At 40.4% G+C, this 13,429-nt stretch overlaps 1 protein-coding gene across 1 annotated transcript; it reads left to right on the top strand.

The window, feature by feature from the left end:
- The first annotated feature begins 414 nt into the window (after positions 1–414).
- Positions 415–13,207, top strand: LOC111217573 (granulins-like). Its single transcript, XM_022739507.1, has 16 exons — positions 415–518; positions 1,179–1,319; positions 2,112–2,249; positions 2,350–2,478; positions 3,282–3,363; positions 4,977–5,083; positions 5,291–5,444; positions 5,563–5,694; positions 6,994–7,091; positions 7,191–7,427; positions 7,547–7,783; positions 7,899–8,135; positions 8,631–8,990; positions 10,549–10,785; positions 11,006–11,263; positions 12,277–13,207. The coding sequence occupies exons 2-16, from the start codon at positions 1,179–1,181 to the stop codon at positions 12,418–12,420; spliced, it is 2,691 nt and encodes an 896-aa protein (XP_022595228.1). The 5' UTR covers positions 415–518; the 3' UTR covers positions 12,421–13,207.
- Positions 13,208–13,429: the final 222 nt, after the last annotated feature.

Raw genomic sequence — 13,429 nt, forward strand, 5'->3', positions numbered from 1 at the left:
TCAAAAGTTACCGGAGTCGCCTTGTTAATCAAGTCCAGGTTGATAAGTACACATGTAGATTCTAAACAGCGTGAATGCTTTAACCAGGACCCCTAATACCGTTTAACAGCAATGCAATTGCTTAAGTGGCCCTTAACTTTCCCCTTAACGTCGAATCGGAATCTAACTTCAGCGTCAGCAACACTGTGGTGCACTGCAGCTGTTGCATGTAAACATGTTTGTCCGTCGGTGAACTGCAGCCTTTACAACGAAGTTTACGAACAAACAGGATAAGTTTAACTAAACCTTATCAGTCTTATATATTTTAAAAAAAATATCGGATTAAGTAGATGAGACCAGGAGAGGCGCTGCGAAGTGTTTAGGGAAATTGTGGACCACCTCCCTTTTCTCTCTCTCTTTCTCTCTCTCTTTGGGGGCGTGTTCAAGACAGTGCATGTCTATATCATTTGTGTTACTTTGTGGTGAGACACTTGTGAAACACCTGACTGTGCACAACAGCGCTCCAATCTTTTAACAAGGTAAGGGCAAAATAAAACACTTCTTTTGGCCTGGAGAATCTGATATTATACTTTCTTTGAGTGAATTGCGAAGAAAGTGATTCACATTTAAACAACTACTTTACGCTTTAGATTGCTTAGATCAATTTTTTTAATCTTTAAATGCGTTGTAGACTGTCATCCTCTTTTGTAAAATGTCCAGTTTATTCATTTTTTCAATCAAACGCGTTTCTTGTAAACAAGGTAACGAAACTGAAAGTGAGTTGATTCATTTCATCCATAGCCTACCTCTATCTTGTCTGACTTGCTTAATCATTGCGAATTAAAGAAAAAGGAACAAACCTCTAATGTCTTACAGAGTTCAGGAAATAAACGAAATTCTCTTTTAGTGTGTTTCAGTTCCAGTAAATTATAAAAAAAAGAGGTTTTAATCATCAGATAGGCAATATTAGGTTTTTACGGACATATGGGCATGTACAATGATGTGAGCGTGCTTATTATACTCTCTGTGACACCAGTGTCTGCAGCATTTAATGCAAAAACATTATTTCTGATGTTGAGTGAAGAGGGGGATTCCACATGCGCATTTTTCACTTTCCTCTTTCCTTTTATTGATGCACTGTGTGTGTATGTGTGTGTGTGTGTGTGTGTGTGTGTGTGTGTGTTTCCCCCTGTGTGCAGATGCAGAAGTGGGTTGTGGTCAGTTGGGCTCTCCTGGCCCTGGTTGCTGCTGAAGAGTGTCCGGATGGAGGGAGATGTGAAGAAGGTCAAACCTGCTGCAACGACCCGGCAGAGGGCTATGAGTGCTGCCCATTTGATCAGGTAGAGATTGTTGTATCACCTGATATCATTTGAGCAGGACACTTCTGCCAAGCACTGAATTTGAGTAGACACAACAGTTCCTCTTTTGTAGAAACACTACTTTTTGGATTGCGTGAATACATTTATGTTGTTAATCATTTAGCAGAAATATTCCCAAGTGAAGATGCCATGTGTTTTAGTGATGAGTGTACTTTGTGCATAATTTTTTTGCACAGTTCTCTTTAACCTAATCCATATTTAGTATCTAAGTTAAAAAGTTACACTGACACTGTCCTACAAAGCCAAAATGTAGTAACAATATTTAACCAAAATTTAGTTGAGGCCAGCAATTTGACTTCTTGACCTTTATTTAGCCATATATACTTTTTTTAAAGCCATAGAAATGTATAATTTCAAAGGAAATAGCATATTAAATATGCATTAACAACAAAACACAACTAAAAATCAAACGGGCAGCTACAAAGCTAAAGCAACAGCACCAAATCCAGTTAAAGCCACCAGCCTGAAAACTTTAAACCCTGGTTTTCTCACAGTTGAGCTAACCTTGTAAAGAGATAGCATAGTCAAAGCACTTCGGCTTCAGTAATATACTTTGACCCTTTTGTACATCATATAGTTAAATGTATACATGAGATAACCATTCCTATATACTCTAAAATTAAAAGAATTAAGGCTGTACACTGGTACTATTCATCCTCAGGGGTGTTTTACTACTTTATGAGCCAGATAAAAGCCGATAGCAATTTTAGAACTTTGGTAGTCAAAGTGTTTCTACTACTGCTGTCTCCATAGGCTGAGTGCTGTTCGGATCACACCCATTGCTGTCCTGCTGGCACAATCTGCGATGCAGCCAAATCCAGCTGTGTGAACGCTACTGTGTCCATCCCCTGGGCGGAAAGAGCTTCTGCTGCTCAACCTAGACTCTCCAAAGTAAGAATAACAGACAGATGAAACACTAGGTCACAATTTGACATATTTAAAGTGAATACCCTCAGTAAGGCTGTCCCTCTTCCCCACCCTGCCACTGCAGTCCTTCAGGATGATCAAGGCGTACATGGGGGAGGATGATGACAACATCTGTCCTGATCAATCACGGTGCCCACCTGAGTTTTCCTGTCTGAAGGCCTTGACAAAGTTTGGCTGCTGTCCCCTAGCTCAGGTACTCAAACGTTGTCCAACAGAAAACATGCAACCTGTAGCATGTTCAATTATCAGTATGACATTTTGAAATAATGTTGATACTTCAGCAGAAGTATTGGGGGAAAAATCGACAATAACTGCAAAGGTTGTGTTGATAAATTAAATTTTTATTTGGGTGGGGGGGTTCTTTCAAAATAATTTCTAAAGGTCTTTCAAGTGACAAACTGGAGAAACAGAAAAGAAACGTTTAGTAAAAAAATAGATGAAAAAACAGAAAATATAGATCAAAACCAAGTCTATGATGGACTCCACGGGTAGAGTGATACTGGTTGTGGTATTAGTGGTATTAGTGCTTACTGTATGTTATGAAAAATTGTTTGCCTTTCAAAAACGCAGTTCCTTCCTGTCACAAAGACGATCTTAAGCTCTTTGATTTACTAGCTAAGATGTTTTACTTTACGGAAGACAATACATATGTTGGAAATGATTTCTGTCATTGTGTGAAATTTAACAGAGAAGCTGTAGCTCTGTTTGCACTGAAAGAACAGGCAGCAGTTTCCTGCTTTTGGTTGTAAAGTTATCTGCTTGATTGATTTACAACAGCAATAAACAATGCAACGCAGAGACAGGTTAAGGAAGATTTCACATTTCTAATTGCCAATTTTGGAGTTGAAACCCTGATTCTAAATTCCCTGGTCCTAAAACTATTCATTAATGAATCATAGAGTAAAACAGATTTCAGGAGGGAGTGCAAAAGTCATTCTATTCAGTTTGTATTGTATTTGTGAAGTGAAGTGTTCTTGATTTCCTGACCACTGACAGGGAGTCCCCTGCTCTGATGGCAAACACTGCTGTCCAGAGAGCCATCAGTGCAGTGCAGACAGCCGGTCCTGCATCAGACAAGGTGAATCTCTTCTACTTACAACCACAACATATTACTCGACAGACTGGAAAGCGGTCTGAGACTTTCTGTCATAGGGTGAACTGTATGTGAGTCATATCCTTGCATTTTTTAATCGCACACCACATTTAACAGACACCTGTCAGCTCTGCTAACATGATACATAGTCCTGTGAGAAACAGCAGCTACTAGCAGTGATAATACTACACGATAACTCCAAGTTATATCCACAGGTAGAAAGAAATCAACCGACAGCAGGAGTTAAAGTTAAAAGCAAAATGTTGGCTTTCAAAACTAATGTTGTCATGCTGTTTGTTGCTGTTATTATACGTATTCGTAACATTAGCATGGAGGAAAACACTGCTCTTTCCTCATCATGTAGAAGACACTGGACAAATGCCAGATTTGCTATATTAATACAAAAACTCATATTAGAGATGACTGCGAGCTTCACTTGTGACAAACTGTCGATGCGAGATTTAATCAGTATTACTGATCAGCCACACAGGTTCGTGAAAACGGACTCTGAATACTTGTTGAAAAATTATAAGCATAGTAACGTGACACATTTTCCATCCAAAGTTCCTCTATCAGCTGTCACAGATTCCCAAACTGAAGCTATAAACCCATGTCAAACACAGAGCCTCAGCAATATATATTAACTAGCCATAAACACACAGTCACAGTGTGAGCTTCCTGACCTTCAAACTGGAGTCTATTACTTCAGTTTCAGTGTAAAACCATCCACAGCCGTCATAAAATCCAGAGCCCTGACCAGATCACTGATGCTAATAGCTAATTCTAATCTCTGAGCTAACAGGCAGGTTTCCTTCTTGAGGTACTCCTCTTACTTTTGCAATTTGTTCAACTTTTCACGTTGATCTTCTCATAAGCTCTCTGTCAATTTGGGCCGTTTTCTGCCTCCGGTCTGTGTACACGTATCAGTGATGAAGCTGAAGCTGGCTCAGAAACCCTTCTATATATATCAAGAATAAAAGGACTGACATCTGAGCAGGGTTTAGAAAAAGTTGCCCATTTCAGTTGCTCGACTACTGTGATGGGGGTCTTCGCAGTTCTCTCTAAAACATATACGTATACAGCTGAAGCTCAGGGTTTGAATTTGAGTCTTGTTTTTTGTTGCCCTCATTGTACTCACACACAGTTCAGGAAACAATTGTCAAAAGTTAGACAAAAACAGCCATAAAGCATGTGAGAGTCCTCGCTAAGACCAGAAAGACCAAAAAGTGGATAACATCAGTTCAGTTCTCAAAATGCTGCACTGGCTTCCTGAGAACTGATTTCAAAATACCGTGAAAGCAATATTATAATAGTCTTTTTTTTTTAATTAATCTCCAGTCAGTCAATGTCTGTGTTTTCATTTCTGTGTTTGTGTCTAGTGCTTCACCAGAGTATCCACCACATTACTGTTATGAAACATCCAGTGTCCTAGGACAGGTCTGCTTACTGTTTCCAGAGTCACAACTAAAGCAGCCTTTCTGCACAACATATTTTTTATGTTTCCATGTGTTTCTAAGGGGGTTACTTTCATCTCCAGGTCCCTAAAGTTATTGTACACTATTTTAAAAGTTTTGGATGTTCCTGTTATGTTGCTGCAGAGCTTGTGACTACGGTTCTGTGCAGTGATGGAGTGTCAGAGTGTCCAGATCAAACCACCTGCTGTGAAAACCCAGAAGGCAATTGGGGATGCTGCCCCATACCAAAGGTGCGAAATAATCTTTCCTTTATGGGCATTCACATTGTGACAGCTTTAAAATACTATTGTTCCTCCATAGCATGAGTGAGATCATGAATGAGTAAAAAGTCAAATGATGGATTTGCATGTGCTGCCATGACCAGTTATCGTGACTTTATGGTGTCTTATCGAAGGTTCGAAGGTGATACTCCATGTGTGTCTTAATTGTCTGAACAGGCCGTGTGCTGCGAGGACAAGTTGCACTGCTGCCCTGAAGAGAGCACATGTGATGTGGAGCACTCCAAATGCATTTCCTTATCCACAAAGAAAGAGATGCCAATGTGGGCCAAACTGCCTGCCAGGATAAGAGCAGAGTGGGAGAACAAGAAAGGTCAGATTAGTTTGTGAAAAAAAAAAAACCCAACTTACTTCCTCATTCTAATTACTCATTGTCTAAATCTGTGTGTGCGTGTTCACGCAGCTTCATCTGTGCGTGTTTCCACTTTCAGAAGCTGAACCAGTGACTGCAGAGACAGTTAATGATGGTGTAACAGAAAAAGCCCCAGAAGTCACCACAGCGAATACAGTTCCTCCAACAGAGCCTGAAGTAACTGTGTCATCTGTCACTAAGGGAGCTGGAGGTGAGGTTTCAGGCATCAAATTATCCAGCTCCTTTTACAAAAAGTAGAGGAGCTTCACGGATGTATCAAAAAATGTACATAATGAGGCCAGATGCGTATGTTTTCATCCACCTCAAAAGTACAAATTCACCAACAGATATTTTGGTTTAATGACATTAATACTGGCGGGATGCAGGTGTGTCAGTGAGTGCATGGCTTACTGGCACAGCTAAATGTTAATGTTATAAGTTACAGCATTTCCTGCTTTGAAAAGACAAAATTGTGCAGAAGATCTATCAAGGCTAAAATTAAGTTCAGTTCTTACAGCATTCAGTTTGTATGATAGTAATATTGTACCATTACCACTGACTGCTTAGCATCAGTCTCAGTATTTGTCTCAGTAATGTATCATATTTTGATAATCTGACGCAAGAGCTTTTCCAAAAACAACTTTTTAAAAGTTTGTCCAGATTGCGTTTCTTCCTATCAACATGCTACAATGCTGACAGACTTAGTTTTAACATTTAATGTAAGATTATTATTATTATTATTATTATTATTATTATTATTATTATTATTATTATGTAAGATTGTATTTAGTTTTTCCCACTAGAACACATTGTGTGTGTCCTTAAGTTCTGAGAGGTGCATTGAGTGCATTTTCTTCCCCACAAAGTATTGTGTTTACAAAGTCGAGTTTTTATAATATTTTAAAGGATAAAGCTTCTGGCGATTTATTTATTATTTTGATTATTGTCAAAAAAAAAAACATGAAAACCTCAAAACAACAAATGTTTCCTAGACAAGTATTGTCCGTGTATCCAAAACCTGATTTAGCTTATTACACTGTTTCACATATCTCCATTGTTTTCCTGTGAGCCACTCTGTTGCAATGGGTGACATGTCTCTTCATAAAAAAAAATTAAAAAATGCAGACTTATAACGACGACCACCTTCACAGTATCTGTGCAGTGAGCTCTGCGTCACAGGAACTACACTTGACTGTAAGAGTTAGTCTTTGGAGCTGTTTATAGATGAACTACTGTTCAGGTTTTGCATACAAAGACAACACTTGTTAGGAGGATACATTCCTTGTTGTTTTGGTCTCTTCATGAGAATTGTTGACAATAAGAAAAATGTAGAAAATCACCAGTCTCATCCTTTTAATACTGCTTTGTTTACATGCACATTTGCTAGCTACTTTTTGCTGCATTTCTTGCTAGCTTCAGCCAACTGAGGCTTTTGTTGTTCATTTTCTTTGAGTGAACATGAGGGCAAATTACAGATAAGCAGGAAACAGGTTTGGATTTTTTTTTTCAGGTAATGTTATCCCCTGCAATGACACAGCAGGCTGTCTGGATGAAACCACATGCTGTAAAACCAAAGACGGTGGCTGGGCTTGCTGTCCCCTACCAGAGGTACAACAAAAGTCCCTATTTAAATGTATAAAACTTTGATGTGAAAGGTGTTACAGATGCATTCATGATTTTCCCTCTGTCTGATGGTTTCATCCCCAGGCTGTTTGTTGTGACGATCTTGTACACTGCTGCCCAAAAGGTAAGAAATGTAACCAGGCTGCCCAGACCTGTGAGGATGACACATGCTCCATGCCCTGGGTCAAGAAGATGCCCACCATCCCCAAACAGGGCGCACAGGTGGGGGATGTTCCATGTGACTCCACCACCAGCTGTGAAGATGGAACCACATGCTGTAAAACCGAAGAGGGGGGCTGGGCCTGCTGTCCTCTACCAGAGGTGCAATTACTTCTGTCATTTTTCTTAAAAAGTCCCTCCTGAAATGTATAAAAATTTGATGTGTGAGATGTTATCATTGCATCAACGGTTTTCTGTCTGTTTGATCATATCATCCCCAGGCTGTCTGTTGTGAGGATTTTATACACTGCTGCCCAAAAGGTAAGACGTGCAACCTGGCTGCCCAGACGTGTGATGGCGACACAAGCTCCATGCCGTGGGTTGAGAAGGTCCCTGCGATCCCCAAACAGGGCGTACAGTCGAAGGATGTTCCATGTGACTCCACCACCAGCTGTGAAGATGGAACCACATGCTGTAAAACCGAAGAGGGGGGCTGGGCCTGCTGTCCTCTACCAGAGGTGCAATTATATCTGTCATTTTTCTTTAAACTCCCTCCTGAAATGTATAAAACTTTGTTCTAAGAGGTATTACGGATGCATTAATGATTTTCTGTATCTTTGATCTTCTTCCTAGGCTGTCTGCTGTGAGGATTTTATACACTGCTGCCCAAAAGGTAAGACGTGCAACCTGGCTGCCCAGACGTGTGATGATGACACAAGCTCCATGCCGTGGGTTGATAAAGTTCCTGCAATCCCAAAACAAGGCGTACAGGTGGGGAATGTTGCATGTGACCCCACCGCCAGCTGTCCAGATGGCAACACATGCTGTAAAAACAAAGCAGGTCTCTGGGCCTGCTGTCCTCTACCTGAGGTAAACACACATGCACACCTATGATTTGTAACCACTTTTTAATGCATCAGTTTTTAGAGTGCATTTCCCAAAATAACTTGCCAATCTCCATTTAAATAAATGCGCAGTTCTGCTCTTTATTCAGCTGTTGGAAATGTGAAAAACTTTTTCTAATGATTGTCTCCTTGAAACACCTACTAGACCACTGGCTCTCAACCAGGGGAAAATATGGAGTGAATCTAAGTTGATTGAGTGTGAACTTCTGAAAGGGGCCAGTGTTTGAGAACCACTGCTCCAGACTCTGTGTATTTAGAACAACAACAATAATGTAGCACATGAAAATAAGTTATATATAAGTTATATGATATATTTGACCTCTTTTCTATTCTGTACAACCTTTCACCCGAGCATTGTCCTTCTCTTTAGCTCTGATTTTGTCTGCATTTCTCTTCCAAATTCATACATCCAACTGTCACTTAGTGTGTTGTCTTAAAGTGTTGTCATTGTGTATAAAAGGCAGTCTGCTGTGACAACCATGAAAGCTGCTGTCCTAACGGCACCACCTGTGACACGACCTCCTCCAGCTGTCTGAGCCCATCAGGCTCAACACCCATGAAACAGAAGACTCCTGCATTCACCACGCCGGCTCCCACCACAGTGGCCACTACAACCGAAAGTCAGGTATCAACCACAATGCAAACGGAGGAGGAGGAGGCTGAGGAGGAGCCTGAGGAGGTCGAGGCGACTCAAGCACCGAAGACAGAGGAGGAGAATATGGGCGCGATTCAGTGCGACGCCCACACCAGCTGCCCTCAGTACACCACCTGCTGCTTCATGGTCTCGTCTCAAAAGTGGGGCTGTTGCCCGCTGCCAGAGGTGAGCCAAGTATTTTCACATCAGCAGTGACTGAGATAAAGGTGTCATCTTCCAGCTGCATATTTTGTCTAAACAACAGCTAAAAAACCCAATGTGATTTATTACCTCTCCCAACGAAGTTATGTTTTCACCTGTGTCCGTTTCTTTGTTAGTTTGTTTGTTTGTCAGCAGAATTACGTGAAATGCACTGAACTGATTTGCACCAAACTTGGTGGAGGGATGGGGCATGAGCCAGGGAAGAACCCATTACCCTGGAGGCAGATCTGGATCATTTACTATGAATTTGAATTTTTTTCTTTGAAGTGTGGTTTGACATTGGCCTAGGGGTGGGTGATATGACGATATTAGATCGTGAAGGATTACAACGTGAAGACGATCTTTCAAACTGCAGAGATCGTGGGATCGTCTAGGGCACATTCTATAAATTGCAGTTCTATGCTGATGCACCGACGCACCAGACGTATTGACGTCGTCAACCTGACCGACCAATCATAGCGAATTACGGGCAGTGACGCACCTTCCTATCCGCCTCCTTGTTTGTGTGTGTAGCGGTAGCACATGGAGAGCGAAAAAGCTAAAGCGCTAAAAAAAATTCCACCTCCATTATATGGAATTGGTTTGGATTTTCCGCAACTGATCAAGCGCAAGCAAATGTAATTTGCAAAGTTTGCACAGAAACCGTTCGCACGTCGGGTGGTAACACGACGAACCAGAATGTTGTTGTTATTTACCTTAAACTTTACGTTGTTTGCACATGCAGGCAAAACTGCGACTATTTGAAATAAAATCTGTTAAGAAAGGTTCTTTGGTCTAAATTGTCTGTTTTTCTTTTTCCAATTTAAGATCGTGATAAAATCGAAATCGTGATTTTATTTTTAAAAAATCGTGATGTGATATTTTTGCCATATCGCCCACCCCTACATTGGCCTTGAAAGAGGTCTGTGCTCTTTTTAATGGTTCCCTTCCCACACCACAAACCTGCTCACACTTTCGAATGTTCAGCAGGAGGGGATGTTACTAGAAATACCAGAATGGCATGTGCCATCAATGTTATCCTTATTTTGCATGATAATGTGCTTCCTTTTCTGCGGTGGAATCATCTGACCTTTCAGTTACTGTTTCACTTTTATTGACATCACCCCATTATGTTTTAAAATACAACGTATCAGATTTTGTCAAAGATAGAACGATAAAGTCCTGAACTCATGTCCATCGTTGTCCCTGGTTTTATCACAGTCCATCAACCTTTCTACAGGATGAAGACAGGAGTTCATTGTCTCCGACATGAAGAAATATCACCAAATAAGCACTAACCATAGACAGTTGAGTCTAAAGAACAAACAGTCAACTTCTAACATCAGTCAAAAAGCTGAAAGTAAATAAAAGGTTTGACAGTGAAACTCTAACTAAATGTTACAGTTTTACTTGAGGAGATGTGTTATTGCAGCAATTGTGTTGCTCATGTCTTAAGTTTATTCATTTCACTGCAGATGAAAGAAGAACTGAAAATCAAGGTCTATGATGTGAAAGTAGCACTTCCTCTCTCACTTCTCTCAAGGCGGTGTGCTGCGCTGATGGGAACCATTGTTGCCCCACCCACTACAAGTGCAATGAGCACCAGACCTCCTGCGTCAAAGGAGAAGTGGTGATCCCGTGGTACACCAAGCTTCCAGCCACCACCAACGTTCAGGCTGATCCCAGCGCTGTGAAGTGCGACGGTCTGACTCAGTGTCCAGAGCACACCACCTGCTGCCGGCTCTTCACGGGAGAGTGGGGCTGCTGCCCACTGCAAAATGTGAGCACTCAGTGTGTGTGTCTGTGTGTGTGTGTGTGTGTGTGTGTGTGTGTGTGTGTGTGTGTGTGTGTGTGTGGAGAGAGAGATTAGTGGAAGAAGGGCAGCTACTTTGACATGAAAATATAAAAGGCACTATCAGTATACATTAGCATTGTCAGGTTTTGCTTATGTAAAATAATGGATGTAATTTACGCTCACCTTCTGCATGCTGTGTCTGCAGGCTGTGTGCTGCCCAGATATGGAGCACTGCTGCCCAGAGGGCTACACCTGTAACATCGCCTCTAACTCCTGTCAGAAGGTCATCATGCTGCAGTTGGAGACCATCCCACTTACACCGGTGTATCTGCCTGAGCACCGGCCCCAGCCCAGGCCCTTAAAGCACAGCAACGTCAAGTGTGATGAGCAGACCAGCTGCAAGGATGGAGAGACCTGCTGCAAGACATTCGCCACTACATGGGGCTGCTGTCCTTCTCCTAATGTATGAGTTACAGTAATAACTTCCATCCTGCTGCACTTAAACAATCAGGCAGAGCTGATACTATTGAGGACAGTCTTAAGGAAGCAATATAAGTCACTTTTTAAAGCAGAAATTGCAAACATTTTTGGTTCGTCTTGCTTTGTATCACATTTAATATTTTTGATTTTTGACTTTTGTTCAGACAAAACAAGACATTTAACAATGTCACTTTGTTCTCTAGGACATATCAATGGGCATTTTTTTGTAGTTTTCTTATGTTTTATAGATCATGTGATTAGTTGCTTAAGTAAGAAAATAATCTACAGATTCATCTGCAATGAAAATGATCGTTAGTTTCAGCCGTAAACACAAAGTGCTTTTCATAAAAGCAAAGAATCATGACATCTCTAATAAAACAAAGATAAATACAAACTAAGGCAAGATAAAATCTAACTTTATTTTGCAGATAGAATTTTTACATACAAATCGTCTAAAATAATATATTTCTCTAGAGTTTTATAGAACTACCCAACAACGCCTCAACCAGCTGCATCATTAGTATGCTGCTTTTATGTTAAGGCACCAGTAATATAATAATATGATCAGTCTTCAATGGAAATGAATAGCAGAGAAATTGATTAAGCTGTTCATATGTTCAAATCCTATACATACTGTAGGAACTTTAATATTGAGGTACCGAATCACAAATTTTGTGATATTTAGGTTTTTAGCTCCACGTAGACCAACTACAACAATAAAATGCTGCTTACATGTTAATGCATCATTTAATAGTCCAGTAGTGTAACGCTATGATTTAACACTCTGAGAGGAGCCATAATGAGTACTTTTGATACTTTAAATACATCTTAGTGCTTATAGTACTGCTTAAGAAAAATAAAAGGCAGTTTTTTACTTGTAGTAGAGTATTTTTATATCATCATATTGCAACTTATACTCAACTGAAGCCCTTGATTACTTCCTCCACCAGCAGCTGACAGTTGTTGCATACCTCCCTCCCTCTGTTCTCTCCGCAGGCGGTGTGCTGCAGCGACATGATGCACTGCTGTCCCACCGGCTACACCTGCACTGAAGCTGGCGCCTGCATCCAGAACACCAGGCTTCACTGGTACAACTGGCACGAGTTCCTCGCCAACAAAAAGAGAGCTCTGATTGTCTGACACACATCACCCCTGCACTGTCATTCGATTCTGCATGCCTTGCACTAATGGAAAATAATGTAAAGGGATTTATTATCATTTTTAAATGTGTTGTTTTTTGAAGACAGTGGGTAAATGGTGAGGGGGAAATTGAATTGGACTTCGGGTTATGAGGTTCTGTGATCTTGGAGTTGCGAGTTTGTGTCTACGAGCATCCGTATCATGTCTGACATATACTGTTCACAGGTTCACAGCTCATTTTAAAAACAAGATAGATCCTTGTTATTCCAAGCTCACAGTTTGCTATTTGAAACTGTACTCAGCTGTAAAAAAGAATCAACTGAAACACTCCAAAGGAAATATGATTTTGTTCACTGATCACACTCATCTATTCTGTTACTGTACGTTCTGCGCTAAGCTGCTTTTTGTGGCAAAATGCACTCCTTCATCAATAATCAGTTTTGGGCATAATTTAATGAAGCGCCTTTTATGATCTTGAAAGGTACAGATATGAACTGCTGTGTGGTTTCACCTTGTGATGAGGGAAGTTGCAGTTGTGTTTTTTCCTGCTCAGTCTGACATTTTCACACATTCATAAATGTGCGACACTTGGTTTATCTGGGTGTTCAATCACTTTGTGAAAAGTGTTTTAATTTTGTGCATTCTGTGGTAATATGAGTTTCAGCACACACCATGATGCAGACATGGAGATATAATTGCTTTGCACAGCTTAAAACCTCTTGAGGAGTCAGAGAGGTGTCTATATTTTCCATAAAACAAATAAACAAGATATGATGTTACAACATTACAACTTGTCAAATCATTCTTGGGAGTATTATAATAAGGTTTCTGTCAAAAGAACTGTCTTCATTAAACAATAGTTTAGAATCCTTCAATTTTTCCTCCTAATAATCTTCATTATTATATTTTCTTCTTTTGTATGAATATCAATGTGTCTAGTCCTTTGTCAAACAAAGTTGTAAAAAGAAACAAAGACCAAAAAAGACACAAAATGACAAAAAGGAGACAC

This window comes from Seriola dumerili, unplaced genomic scaffold (assembly GCF_002260705.1).
Source record: "Seriola dumerili isolate Sdu_G_001 unplaced genomic scaffold, Sdu_1.0 BDQW01000044.1, whole genome shotgun sequence".
In the NCBI taxonomy this organism is placed as follows: domain Eukaryota; kingdom Metazoa; phylum Chordata; class Actinopteri; order Carangiformes; family Carangidae; genus Seriola; species Seriola dumerili.

What these genes read in the sequence shown, in the direction of transcription:
- LOC111217573 (XM_022739507.1), top strand. Translation starts at nt 1,179, where the DNA reads ATGCAGAAGTGGGTTGTGGTCAGTTGGGCTCTCCTGGCCCTGGTTGCT. An exon ending in GCTGCTGTCCCCTAGCTCAG is followed by an intron (nt 2,479 to 3,281) that starts GTACTCAAACGT and finishes GACCACTGACAG; the next exon opens with GGAGTCCCCTGCTCTGATGG. An exon ending in CCTGCTGTCCTCTACCAGAG is followed by an intron (nt 7,428 to 7,546) that starts GTGCAATTACTT and finishes TATCATCCCCAG; the next exon opens with GCTGTCTGTTGTGAGGATTT.